The sequence below is a fragment of the Ambystoma mexicanum genome, chromosome 14, assembly GCF_040938575.1.
Source record: "Ambystoma mexicanum isolate Mex_15411 chromosome 14, UKY_AmexF1_1, whole genome shotgun sequence".
Taxonomy (NCBI): Eukaryota; Metazoa; Chordata; class Amphibia; order Caudata; family Ambystomatidae; genus Ambystoma; species Ambystoma mexicanum.
In genome coordinates, this window is record NC_090940.1 from 432347882 (window position 1) to 432362250 (window position 14369).

Sequence of the window (14369 nt, forward strand, 5' to 3'; positions counted from 1 at the left end):
CTGAACCAGCAGCTGCCTCTGCTACTTGTCAGGGTGAAAGGTTCAACTTCACCCAGGCAGTGGCTACAACAGCGGGTGTGGGAGAGTTTTTGTTGTGTGTGTTTGTTGGTGGTCACCATTATCACCTCTTGCTGCTGGCTTGCAATGGTTAATGATAAAGCAAAACAGTAACAAAACAGCCACTCCAGCAGTCATATGCTTCCCCAAAGGTGAACCCGCCACCAGCACCCAAAGGTGAGGCCTTGGGACTGGGCCCCATGGGTCCATGCCTTAAGATGGTACTGCCTGTATCTAGCCCTGAGTAATTAATTGAAATGTACTTTGTAATTATGTGTACAATTTTCATGTATGTCTTAGATGATAGTGAGAGGGGTAGGAAATGAAATATGTAGCTATCCTGTCACTTTTAAACTGTTGTGATTGTATTGTTGTGTTTTAATTGACAAATTGGAAAAAAAGAATTTCCTTTTGTATTAAAGGTTGAGTTTTCTCAACCAAAGAATAACATTTAAAAAAGTATCTAGAGGGGGCGCTGTTGAGCAGCCGAGGAAAATGGCTGCCTAGCCAGTGAGCTCCGTCTCTGCCCACCTGAATCCGTTGGACAACGGCGCTAATCCGCACACCCGCCCAACGAAATTGCCACGATTCTTACCCTCTCACTCTCCTGGTTATGTGGCCGAAATCTGGACAGAAAACAGTGCTTGGGGCCGGTGTGGCAAACATCGGGGCCTGCGGCGCGGTGCGGCCTTCTTGCGAACCCTTGCAGAGGCGGCTTGCGGCCACCAGACACACTGTTCTCGCTGTCCCTGGAGGGCTGCCGCCCGCAGGCTCCCTTCGCCGCCTCATCGCCTGGCGGCAACATTCCCCCGCAAGTGCCCTGAAGAGCGGGCCTTCGTTTGGTGCACCCCCCACCCTGCTGCTGGTCTGGCGGCGGCCGGGAACTCGGGACGGCTGATCGGCTCCGGCTACCGCGGGCCGGGCTGGGACCCCCTGCGCCCGTGTGAGGTTCCGGCCTCGCTGTCCTGGCCTCGATCTCCTGGCGGGCGGTGAAGGCTTCCCGATACCGACCGCGAGGCGTGGGCGCTGCCCACCCAGCGGCCCTCTGTGGCTGTGGACCGGCGGCTCCATCGGGGGGCCTACCAGCGCGGCCCCATAGACACGCCTGGACCGGAGGCATTGGCCGGGGACCGCTCTCCGCTGGCTGGCCGTGCTTCTACGATACATCGGACCTGGATCTGGACCTGACCTCGAGAGGCACGGCCCGACCCCTTGGGGGAGAACCACGCGCTGTGAAACGCATGGGTCCAGCCACCCCGAAGGCTGAAAGGTGGGTGACTGCGACTGGACTGTGCCCCTTTGCTCCATGCTAGCGGGGCCCTCTGCACTCCCCTGCACTTCATCCAGCGTGTGTTCACGGATGCTTGCCCTGCTTCCACCTCAACTCCTGCTGCTTAAGGCGCCTCAGCCCTCCACGGGACATCCCCTGGACATTGACTCTTCGACAACCCCTTGGAGTGGCGACATCTTCGTGTGGCTGCCGCCTCATAGGGCTTCAGGTACTGGGCTGCAACTCCTGGGGTGCGGATAAAGGCTGGGTCTCCCCACCCAATCAACCTGCACTGCTGAACACGGGGACGCCTGAAGGAGACCCCTACCTGCCTCACTAGCGGTTCTTTGCTCAGCGCACCCAAACCACACTCAGAGTGATACACATAACACAAGGCTAGCCGGCCCTCCCTGGCTCACTCCCAACTGCAGCTCCGCCAACATTGCCTCGCTACCAGCTGGCTTCTACACCCCGGCTGTACAATACTACGCCTACTGCTCTTGAACGACTCACATGCCGCAACCACATTCCTACTACTGCCCTACCATCGAGGATCTATCCTGGGGCCACCACCAGTCCTAGCTAAGCAGGCGCTACCTCCCTCCATTGCAATGCCCAGCAAGACGCAGCCCAACGGTAAAGTAGGCGCCATGGACAGGTTCGCCAAGATAGCGCCTAGAGCAGACCAGGCATCGTCCTCTGCGCCGCAGGAGGAGGAGGATGAATGCAGTCCAGACCCCCCTCAACCAGACCTCTCCACGATGATGGAATCCATGGAAAAAAAATGTGCGGCCTTCCACGAAAAGCTGGACGACAACGTGTGCGGCTGGGTGACTCCGCATACATATGGACTCTCTAAATTTACACGATATATGGAGAACTCACCACCCCCACGAAAGGGACTATACTTTCTATTCCACGGTACATGATAGTTCCTCATGAATTGCTCTGTTCCTGCTCTCTGGTGGTTTAGTGGGCAGAGTCTCGGATATCAGGATCCTTGCACGCACGCTATCTGATCATTCCCCTGTGCTACTACAGATCCAGCTTGGTAACACAAGGCCAACACGTCCCGCTTGGCGCTTTAAGTCTGCCGCCTTGGCTGACATTGTATTCAAAGCTGAGATATTAGCGTACATTACCACATTCTTTGAAAAAAACAGTGCATCTGACACATCAGAGGGGGTCAGGTGGGAGGCGTTCAAGGTCTACATCAGGGGGATGTGCATCTCTAAGGAAGCAGGTGTCCTGAAAGCTATAAGGCCAGCCCTGAATAACTCTGAAACCAAGCTCAAAGCCCTAGAACGGGAATATCTTGCTACTCCGTCCCCAGGGATCCTAGCAGGGATCAGAGCTGAGCTGGAACAGTTCGAGTCACATGCCATGAGAGAGGTGCAATACCATGCTCGTCCTGTCGCCGCCCGTAGATATGGAGAGGGGGTCAGACCGGGTAGAACCCTGGCTAGGCTGGTGCGAGCGGAGAGTGGCAAGACTCAGATTGATTGCATTATGGACGAGCAGGGACTGAGGCACTGGTCGGACCAATCCATCCTTGACATATTTGCTAGCTTTTATGCCAATTTATATGGTCCCCAGCCTGGACACTCAGACCGGGACTTGGAGGACCTACTGGAGAGCACCCTTTAACTCTTATTTCTCAGGACACCAGAGAATGTCTTGAAGCCCCGTTCACTCTGGAGGAGATAGTCCAGGTGATATCTGATCTTCCCAAAAACAAGGCTCCTGGCCCGGATGGGCTCACCTCTGAGTTTTACCAGGAACAAGTGGCCGCTCTGGCACCAGCGCTACACGGGGTGTGGACCGAGGTGCTTCGATTACACATCCCCCCCCCCCTCCTTACGAGAAGCCTTAATAACAGTCCTCCCCAAACCTGGAAAACCCCTGGAGAAGTGCTGGTCTTATAGACCCCTATCCCTCATTAATACTGACATGAAAATCTTTGCCAAGGTAATCGCAAACAGGTTTCTCCCCTTCATGACCCACATGGTTCATCCGGACCAGAGTGGGTTCATTCCCGGTCAGTCCACGGCACTCAACATCCGTCGCCTATTTAATGTGATGGCCAGGATTGACCCGAGCGCTGATGCTTTAGCGGTAACTATAGATGCCCAAAAGGCCTTTGATATGGTCTTGTGGCAATACCTGTGGGCTGAGCTGGAGAAAATGGGTGTAGGCCCAAACATGGTCTCTTACATAAAGCTCTTATATATGGATCCATTAGCTAGGGTCCTTGTAAACTCTGTTCCCTCCTCCCTCTTCAAGCTACACCGTGGGACGCGCCAGAGCTGCCCATTCTCCCCCCTCCTCTTTGCACTCGCCATCGAACCCATGGCGGACCATGTTAGAGGGCGTCACATCAATAAAGGCATTCGGTTAATTGACGCACCGGAAATCATCTCACTTTACGCAGATGACGTGCTCCTATATATCAGAAACCCCTCCACATATCTGGACCCGATCATCCGCGACATTACTAAAATAGGCACGTACTCCAGTTTTACAATAAACTACTCCAAATCTGAAATGTTCCCTCTTATTTAGCAACTCAACAACCAACCTGTGACTATCCCCTGCACTGGTCCCCGCAGGGAGTCCGGTATCTCGGGGTTCAGGTGTCACTAACCGAACCGTCCCTACTAAAGGACAATTATGAGGCTGCGGCTCAGCTCATTATTTCCAAGTTCTCCAAGTGGCGCAATTTACCGCTATCCCTGGTGGGCAGACTCTCCCTGATAAAGATGATAGTTGTTCCCAAGCTCCTCTACGTATTCACTAATGTACCAGTCTGGCCCGGGAAGCAATACTTTAAGAGGCTCCACTCGGAGTGCGCCCAATTTCCCTGGCACTCGGGGTCGGTCCGCAAGAAGTGGCAACACATGACAGTACCATATGATAAAGGGGGGTTCGCGGCCCCAGACCTACGGCTGTACTGGAACGCGGCGCAGGCCCAACACGCCTCTCATTTGTACACATTTCAGAATCCGCCTCCGCATGTAAAACTCGAGAAAATGGCGGGGGTGGGACCAATATCATGACCCTATTATTACACTGCACGCTCCGAACAGAGGCCCCGGCAGACCCGGTGACCACCACGATCAGGGCTTGGAATGCTATTCTGTATTCTGAACAGGAGCGACACCCGTACTATAAGTGGCTTCCCATGTGGCAATTTCCCGGACTCTCCCCCACACACGACCAGCACCTCTCACGACACTGGGAAAATCTCGGCTACCGAGCCCCGACTGACCTCTTCCCAGATGGTAGGTTTATTACCCCTCAAACATGGCGACAAGAACACACTAACTCCTTGCTTGAGATGCTACAGTATTACAGGCTCCGAGCTTTGGTTCGGGCTATGTGGCCCTCATACCCAGACGAGCCCTCAGAATCACCCGAACTCCGATACATAGCAAACTTTGTGGGCTCCAAGGGTGTGTTATCCAATTTGTATAAAATGCAGCTGGGAAAAACAGTGATTGGGTCCCTCAAACCACGTGAGGCGTGGACTAGGGAGCTTGGAATGGAAATAACCGATGGACTGTGGGGTAAAATGTGCGCACATACGCGCATGGTCTCCCTTAGCGCCAGATTCCGTTGCATACAATTCAAGTTCAACAGGCTCTACTACACACCGTATAGAGTAGCGAAATTCACAGGTACCCTGTCTCATACATGCCCTAAATGCAAATCTTCTGAGGCAGATCATATGCACATGTTCTGGGCCTGCCTAGCAATCAAAACATTCTGGGTGGCTGTGGCGGAGGCGCTCTCCGAAATAATAGATTCCCCGGTGGATATGGACACACTTGCCCTGTTGTTTGGTATCTGGGAGGGGGAAAATGCAAAGAAAATGTCTACATTTTTTAATGTGAGCGCCATTGTTGCTAAAAGATGTATATTGCAAAGCTGGAAGCGCCGCAGCCCCCCCACCCTCATGATGTGGCTCAAAGCCCTTACCTGGATACAAATGTGCGAAGAGGAATACATTGGATCCTTGCCACCCACATCACGCCCCAAAAACGTGTGGTCAGAATTCTGCAGCTACCTGAACAATAAAGATGGAGTGGAGTGGAGGTCTACCCCTCCCCTAAGACGGCTCTCTACGCCATGAAACTGTACTTCTTCTCACTCTCACCCTGTCTGAGCCACTCCAAGACACTAATCGCTCTTTTTCGATGAAGGTGGGCCCAGCCGTGTTGTGCTGCTGTTTGTGTTGCGATTTTGAATGATTACTGCCATGTAACCTGTACCGTGCCTCTCTTAACTTTCTGCCAATAAACAAAGTTTGAAAAGAAAAAAAAAAGTATCTAGCCCTCAACTCTGACCCCGAGTTGTCTGTCCCTCGTTCCATCAAAAGCTAGTCCTGCCATAAATTTCCCTCAGACAATAGCGTGACTGGTGTTTTACTGTCTGGCTGTGGCTTGCCCTCTGCCGAAAGTGAATTTCCCACCTCTGGCTTGCCCTCTGCCGAAAGTGAATTTCCCACTGTCTACTGGGAGACAGGCATGGTATCAAGAGATGACACAAACAACAGATTGCAAGTTTTAAAGAGTATTTTATTTAAATATCAAGATGGTGCCCTATAACTAAGATAGGGATTTCTCCTTACTAAAGAAAACCAAGGAGGTCTGTGTCTGTAAGTCCAAATCAAAAGTCTGTCATGTCAAAAACCTATGCTTATCTTCACATTTAAAGAAAACATTGTGTGGGATTTTAGCCAACAGAATAATGTATAAAAGTACAGTTTGAGCTGTTCTTAGCTCAAAGTTCTTCTTGGGTTCTTGGGGTTCATTTCCCCAAGTTCAATACAGTATAATTCACACATCACACGAAAAGGAGGTCTTGAGGTTCCCTGCCCTGAGATAGCGTTAATTTCTTCTTTTAATTCTCACGGTTCCCTTCCCCAAGTTCAATATTGTATAGTTCACACAAAAGGATATCTTGAGGTCCCTTCCCCAAGATTTCACTGAAGCACTTATACTGTGTTTGTCTGTTTAATGTTCAATACAAGCAAACGATAGGTCTACTTGACGCACCTTCTGACTTGCTTTGACAAAGGGGTAGCTTGCTTGATATCATTTAGGGCTCGGTGGTCTAGACGCAGTTGTCAGACCCCCACAGTCCACCCATTACAGGTCACGCAGCCAGGACCCCTATGCTTCTCCTTGATTTGATTTGTAATGTCTATAATCTTCTCTGTGGGAAACTCCCTGGTCCAGGCACACAAGTTAGACCACACAGTTCACCCATCACAGGTTGCGCAAACATAAATTGCGTTAACCTTGTTTGGCTCCTTTTTAGGCTCTTCTGCCCCAGGCTTCTGATTACACACAGTTGTATTCACTTTGGTTATTGTGACACTCTTCTGTTAATGTAACACTCTTTTGCATCTGTCTTTTGCTTTACCATAGACTTGTGGGCCTTTCTCACACTGATGGTTAGAATACTTAAAGGATGGCTCAATATTCATTATGCTTTCGTCTTGCCCACAGTGATGCAAGCGCACAATCAGACATTCAGTATGTCTGTTTAACTCCAAATGTTCAGTTAGCATTCAATGTGCTGTGATCTTGTTCAAATAACACTTTTTATTCAGTTTGATGTTCTAAATGCTCAATTAGCAGTTTCAATTCAGGTTGGTATTCAATATAGTGTTCAAATAACACTTTTTCCGTTCAATTTGGTGTTCTGGATATTGAATTAGTAGTTTCAATTCAGTTATGTATTCAAGATGCTTAATTAGTAGTTTCAATTTAGATCAGTATTCAATATAGTTCACTTTTATTTGGACCGTTACTTGCCTACGGTCCCAAGAGCCCTCCAGTATCCCTGTGCCCTATGACACTCACAGGTGCTTCATGTTTTCACTGCGGCTGCTCCTGTTGCTCTCACTCCCTTTTTCCAGAGCTGTGAAATCAGACCGCCACATTTGTCGGGTAAGTCCTGACTGCTCTTCCCGCCTGTTTACTTTGCCATAGAAGCAGACTGCATCTCTCGTGCTCCTTAGTTGCCTTTGCAACCCTAGCTACATCTGGGTACTGGCACAGATGGGGTCCTTCTCTCTCACTGGCGTCCCGACTCCTGGGTCTCTTTCCAACAAGGCGGGTTTCTCAAGCACAGTGATTCTCCTCCACAACACAGTGGGCCTTCTTCCAACAAGTCAGGACCTTCTCCTCAACATGGTAGGTTGGTTTCTCCTTCTCCTGTTTTATACACCTGAGCCCTATTAAGGGTCCTCTGGTGTAAATCGTTGGCTTGTCCTGCCTAACCATACTTAGTCCAATTAATGGGACATGCCTGACTTTTAGTCTTGCATGCCTTCATATCCCTCTTCTTCGTCTCAGTACTATAGGGGTGTTTGTAATAGGAAGTGTGTATTACTCCTAGTTGCTTCTTCCTCTTCTCGGTAGTTGGTGAGTACTTACAGGGGTTAACAGGGCATTAATGGAAATATGGAATGAATGGAAAAATGAATGGAAATGAATGGAAATAGCCCATGAAGGGTGAGTAGGTAAGTCAGTGTTTGGAAAAGGGGGATACCATGTCTCGCCTTCCGGACCCCTTTACACAATTCCCCTTCACCGAGGTGATCCTGCCTCGCTTGTCCACCCCCACGGTCTGGATCCAAAAGCGATGGCCCTTCTCTGGCCACCTGAGCAGAAGAAGCCCAGGGAGCCCCTTGGCTTTCATTGTAATTGTACCCCCATTGTGAACTATGGCCGCAAAAACAGCAAAAATTGCCATTACCCCTCTGGCCGGATGACTTGTTGGCCCAAAGATTTAAGTGTGTCATACTCCTCTTTGGCTGTTTTAAGGGCGTCCTCGACGGCCATGCCAAAGAGCACATTTGGTTCGATAGGCATGTTAATCAGGGTGGCATGCGTCTCTGGTTTAAAACCTGATTGCCTCAGCCATGCGTGACGTTTAATAACAGTGCTCTGTGCAGTAATCCTTCCGGCGTTGTCCGCAGCGTCTAGGTTGGTCTTAAGTCAGCAGCTTGACACTGCACTGCCTTCTGCGGCAACCTGTGCTAGCTAGGACTTCAATGGTTCCTGGGCAGACGACAGTTAGGCCAACACTTTCTCCCATTCGTGGCAGTTGTAACTGGCCAAGAAGGTTGCATTGTTTGCAATTCTAGTTTGGTAAGCCGCGGAGGAGACAACCTTTCTGCCCATAGTGTAAAGCTTCTTGCTTTCTTTGTCGGGTGGGGCCTCAGAGGAAACAAGGGGGGGTGCACGCTCTTTTCTTAGTTGTAGTTACGACTAACGAGTCGGCTTCAGCTTACCTCTAATATACAGACGGTCCGAAGGTGCAGGTTTAAATAGCTTCTCTATATGGGGGTTACAGCCCGCGAGGTTAGGGGTCTCTAATGACAGCTGTATCTTGTGCTGTATTGACTTGAGGAGATGAATAAATTGTGCCACAGTCTTTGTCCGCAAGGATTTGTTCTACAAAATCCTTATCCTCTTGTAACTTCTGGGTCGCTATTTGAACGTGCTCTGCCGCCTTGGCTAGCACCTCATTTAGAAGGGGCTGGTTGTCAATTGGGGAATCGGTGATCGGGGGTCCTGATCAATAGGTGAGTCCATAGGATACATATTGGCCTCTGGGTCAGCCTCTTGGTCTTCATCGTCCCCATAATAAGGGTCTGCTGCATCATCCTCATACTGATTGTCTGCTGCCTCTACAATGAAGAGGTCTTCGTGTTTGGAGACGGGGCATAGAGTTCTATGACTGTGCTACGCACTGGAATTTCGGTACGAGACCTCTTAGCAGGGGGTTGGGAAGGTTGAGCAGAGATTAGTGACCCAGAGTTAGCAGTAGTGGGGGGAGTGGAGTGGAAACTCTCGAAATAGGCAGGGTCCTTTCTGTAGAAGTTGCCCATAAAGGACATTCTCCTCATGACCATGTCTATGTCTTCTGATGACCATTGTGCCGAACTTGGGAAGACCAGCGGTTGGGAAAGAAGACCTAAATCTTCATCTGTGGAAGGAAGCACCCCAGTTTCCACACGGTTGGGATCCAAAAGCGATGGCCCTTCCCTGGCCACCTGAGCAGAAGATCCTCGGGGAGTGGCTGTGAGAGTGCAGACAGGTTTCTCACACTACCTATACTTCTTCTGTTACCTCCCTCCTTTGTTTTCCAAACTCCTGTAGTGTTTCCCCTGCTCTTTACTGTTTCCCGCCCCCAACCTTAGTACTCTCTCCTTCTTGATGGTCTCCTCCTCCAGACTCTGTTCTCTCCCCTCTTTTGTGATTATCTCCTCTGTCAACTCCTGTGCACTCCCCTTCCTCTCACTGTTCTCCTCCAAACAATGTACTCCCCCCCTCCCTGATGCTCTCTTCCTCCAACCTTCTCTGTCTTTTCCCCTTGTATTTTGCCTTCTGCCACACCTTCACCTGGGTTTTCAGCTCTCTCCACTTCCTGTTCATGCACCCTTCCTGCTCCCGCCTCCTCAGCTTTCGTTGCACCTCCTACTTCTCTTGCTCCCTCTGCTCTCTTCTTCATACTCTTCCTGCACTTTAGTACTCACTGCACCTCGTCTCTCTACTCCACCTTGCTCTGCTAGTCCAAACATCCACACTCCCTTACATCTTCACTGAACTTTTATAGGGTCTCACTCCCTCTGTCTGGGTCAAACTAAGCTCTAGACCTTGCACGAGTGCTTGGTAATGGATTGTACGTGGCTACTGGCCATGCAGTAATGATATAGGTGATTACTCTGCTCCCCTGACCACACGTTCTGCCCTATAGGCTAAGCCTTGAATAAGATGGTCCTCCATCCTGGAGCTTGTCATTGGATGCAATCGAGCTCGTGAGGGGTGGGCAACTCTGATGTGGGATGCGCTACTCGCATGAGCAGAAACCTGTGGCAATTTCAAAAAGGCAATGCTAACTCTTTACTGGGTTGTTTCTGATCCACATAGGTCTGCCTAACCGAAGGCTGCAGCAGTTTTCTTGAAATCATGCATGAGCAGATTTAAAGGGCTGCCAGATGTAGCAGTACCCAAGGGGTGATCCTGTACCCCAGGCCAATGGTTTTGTGGGGGGACCAGAAGCTCCTCCCCATCCCACTTCCAGGCCCTACACTACAGCGTGGGAGATGGAGCCCATACACACTTAGATGTCCAACATCTTGGTGAAGCTCTGTGGCACATTTCTGGCTTGTGGATGCCTAACTTCTACCACTCCCCTGGCATAATGTGCAGGACACACAGGGCCATGGGCAATGAGACCTAGATGAAGGGGGCTACCAGGAGACTGGAAGAAGAGACTCGAGTATATAGACTGAAGAGCCAATAAAGAAGTGTGGGAAACAGATTTCTTATTTAAATTTGCAATGCGCCACACTGCCGACTTAAGTACCACCAGGCATAGTAAATCTGTAAAAATGGAATGAACAAAGCAGAAAAGGACAAAAGAAAATACAAAATGAATTAGTGAAACAGATTTATTTTATTTATTTATTTTAACATTTATAAAGCACACCAAACCAAAAGGCATCAAGGTGCTGGTTGCAGCTGCACAAAGAATGCAAAACAACACAGAATTAGACAGGGATAGCTTGTTTCTGAAATGTGTGAGATAGCAGAGGTTTAGGTATGGGGTCCGGAAGATGGAACATCCTAGGCGAACAGCAAGGTCTTCACATGTTTCCGAAAGACCCAGTACGATTGTTTGGCTCCAAGGTTGTGGTGGAGCGCGTTCCAGTTCTCAGTAGCAATGACTGAGAAGCTCAGGGCCCCTGATTTTTTCAGTCTAAATCTCAGGGTAACCAGTCTGACTGTATCAATAGTGTTGGCCTGGCAGATTTAGCCTTTCGCAGATTTTGCAAAAAGGTACCTGGGCACAGTGTTTGCTAGGCATTTATGCGTGATAGCCAGCGTTTTGAAGATGATCCGCTGTGAAACAGATTCATTTATGGTGTGTTTCGGAAAGGGAGGAAATCTTCAATATTAGGGAAAGCTAAAGGCAAACCAATCGACATGTGGGGGGGACAGCCACTGAGACTCTGCAATCACCCCCAAGTTAAAATCTTGATTTCGGGATGTCTAACAAGAACTGATTCTCAGATCGTAGGGAGTGCCGAGTTCATAAGAGAGAATCCTTGTCTTCAAACATGTGGAGTGCAAGCAGTTAAACATCAGACAAACATCAAATTCAGAGATTGTCAAAACAGTGAAATCGACTCACATTTAGACAAGCGACAAACATCCATCACAAACTATGGCATTGTTTATAAATGGGGCCACTATAGTGGCATGACAATCTTTCTCAAGATAAGGAAGGATATTGCTAAGGAGTCGAAGTTTATAAAAGAAACACGTAGTTACTTTGCCAATTTCATAGTTCAAATACAAGTCAGCTTACTAAAAAATCTTTAAAAAAAATATTTTGCCTTTATTTTGAAGAAAGGCCAAACAGCAGGGAGGAGGCAATTGCTGGGAGTAGTTTGGAAACCAGCGACCGGCCAGTGGTATTTTCAGAGATGCCAACTATGTTAGAAAGGTGGGACAGGAGAATCTAATGGTGCACAGTTTCAAAAGCTGAGGCGTCATCAGTAAAGTGAAGTATCCATTGCCAGCCATTAAGAGAAGCCCATCCCAAATAGTCCGAATGCTAGTCTTAGTTCCATGTTTCGCTTGAAACTTTGACAGATGACTATCAGCGATCAAGATACATACCCCCCACCATACTGTGAGGGACTGAGAAGGGATAATATATCCAGGGAAGGAATTATTGGATTGTGAAGAAGCCCAGAGACAATTAGTGGACCCAGAAACTTGTATTGAATATAGCGATTTTATTGCTTGGAATACAATAAGATATCCTGTTGATGAGTTACATTTACCTAAATCAGCTTCCTTGTATAATGATCCCTAAAATAACAGCACCTTTTAATAGTCAACTTCAGTGTCTGCCTTACATTGATTTTTCTGAGCATCATGACAATGCCTACACTAAATAATACACAGTACAACACTCTTCTGACTCTTTTTTCTTGTTTGTGCATACCTACACTATATGCCGATCTTCTGAGACATACTTTGGTGGTTAATGTAAGCCTCACATAGACTAACTACCCTATCTGGAGAGGTTTGTCAGTATCTAACCTGGTATACTGATGGGATGATTGCATCACTTATCAAGACCAGTGCATCTCCAGGACCATGGTCGGTGTAAAAAAGAGAAAGAATTTGCCCTGCCCTCTACGCAAGATAACCTTCCCCCAGGAACAGGCACATCATTTGCTGCGCAACAGGTGGAAAATCCGGACTTTACATTTATGTCATTGGCCTGCATTTGCAGTCCTCTCCATTCTGCGGCGTTCCCTTGTCCGTAGCAAGACTCACAAATTCCTCCAACATATCCATCCAAACATTCCCGGAATGGTTCTCGGTTTTTCAGCATAAAAAAGCAATCTGGGAGCAGATTCTTAGTGCAAGCCTTTCTGCAATGGTACCAGGCTCTTCCAGTGTTACTCCTTCCAGCTCCTGCTTTCTTATGCAAATCCCCAGTCCCCACAGTCCTATACAACACCCCTTTGAGCATTTATATCAGTCATAATTCATACATCACTTCTATGGAGATTTGTCACCTTTTCAAATTGTATTTTGCATCATTAGTGGTGTCAGCCATACATTTTGTGTGGGTGCAGCTCACTCCTATATGGTCAAAACAGTCCAGACCACCGCTCTCTGTCCCATACATTCTATATTGCTTGAACAGAAATGTAGCTCTGTCTCTTTTAGTGTAGATTGATCTGATACATGTGTTCTGCCTTTCACATTGTAACTCCTTCTGGTTAGGATTTTAAGTGTACAGTGATGTGCAAATTGCTGCAGTCTCATCAGCATCATAATTTCTCCAGAACATGGTTAGCAGTTGTTGGATTGGTCAATCCAGCGGTTTGTTGTCTGGTTTCAGCTCACTTTTTGACTGCAGAGACATATCATTGCTTTTTCAGCCTTGTCAGTTCCCATGACCCTGCGCCACAAAGTTTCAGCATCCAATCATGAAACTGAAAATACATACAAGAAAGTTGTTTTCAGAAGTGATTATATTAACTTTCAGGGCGAAAGGAGAAGGAAGAGGTGGAGTAGGAAAGAAAAGCCATAGTGACAAGAGGCAGAAAAAGAAGAGGTACAGTGAGTGAGTGAGTCAGTGAGGAGGAAGATAAATCGGGATAGTAAAAAAAGAAAGGGGTGAACTCTAAGAGTGGAAATTAAGGGATAATGTGCTGTCCTTTCCTTTTTTCTATATTTTAAATGTATTCTGATTTTATTGATGGTTTGGGGTTTTATTGGAAGGTAAATATGGAAGAATGTTTTTTTTCTTGTTGATTTCTTTTAGAGATAAAGGTTTGTAATAAACTAGTTTTATATGGGATACATTACTCACTGTAATCATATTTCTGATGCTTGTATCTGCTTAGATTCACATGCTGTGCATAGGCTGATATCTACTGGATTCTGCAGAGTATTACAGTTGTTATTTTCGAAACTCGAAAAGAGAAGTCGACAGGGCGTGTCAGTAATACTATCCCTAGTGTGACGTCCACTCTAGCCATGACCCCTCACGCGTCGAGGTCCCTCAGATTGTTGTTTTTCTGACATGAGGTAGCGTGAGGTGTAGCGTGAGTACAGTTGTATCCAAGCAGATACGTATCAGACAAGCTCATAAGCATCCATGCGCCTTCTCTCTGAGGGGAGGAAGGGTGGGCGCATGTGAATCTGAGCAGATACAAGCATCAGATATACGATTACGGTGAGTAATGTATCCCTTCTGAGGCTTGTGGAATCTGCCTAGATCACATGCTGTGCATAGATTAGCAAGCAGTGTTAGAAGAAGGAGGCGGGATGTGAGAAGGTTCATGAGCGAACAGATGTCTTAGAACCGCTTGTCCCACTTGTGTATCTGTCTTGGAATGAGTGTCAATGCAGTAGTGCCGAGTGAAAGTATGTATTGAGCTCCATGTAGCTGCTTTGAAAATGCTGTCTAGAGGGACATTTGCAATGAA

General features: G+C 48.0%; 1 protein-coding gene across 9 annotated transcripts in view; it reads right to left on the reverse strand.

The window, feature by feature from the left end:
• Positions 1 to 10785: 10785 nt before the first annotated feature.
• The window catches only part of ABCD4 (ATP binding cassette subfamily D member 4), a 683911-nt gene continuing 680327 nt past the window's right edge, over positions 10786 to 14369 (reverse strand). For all 9 annotated transcript variants that reach the window (XM_069637624.1, XM_069637622.1, XM_069637620.1 and 6 more), the window contains one exon: positions 10786 to 13370. In XM_069637624.1, the coding sequence (XP_069493725.1) occupies positions 13302 to 13370 (69 nt within the window). In that variant the 3' untranslated portion in view covers positions 10786 to 13301. The remainder of the gene's footprint in view (positions 13371 to 14369) is intronic.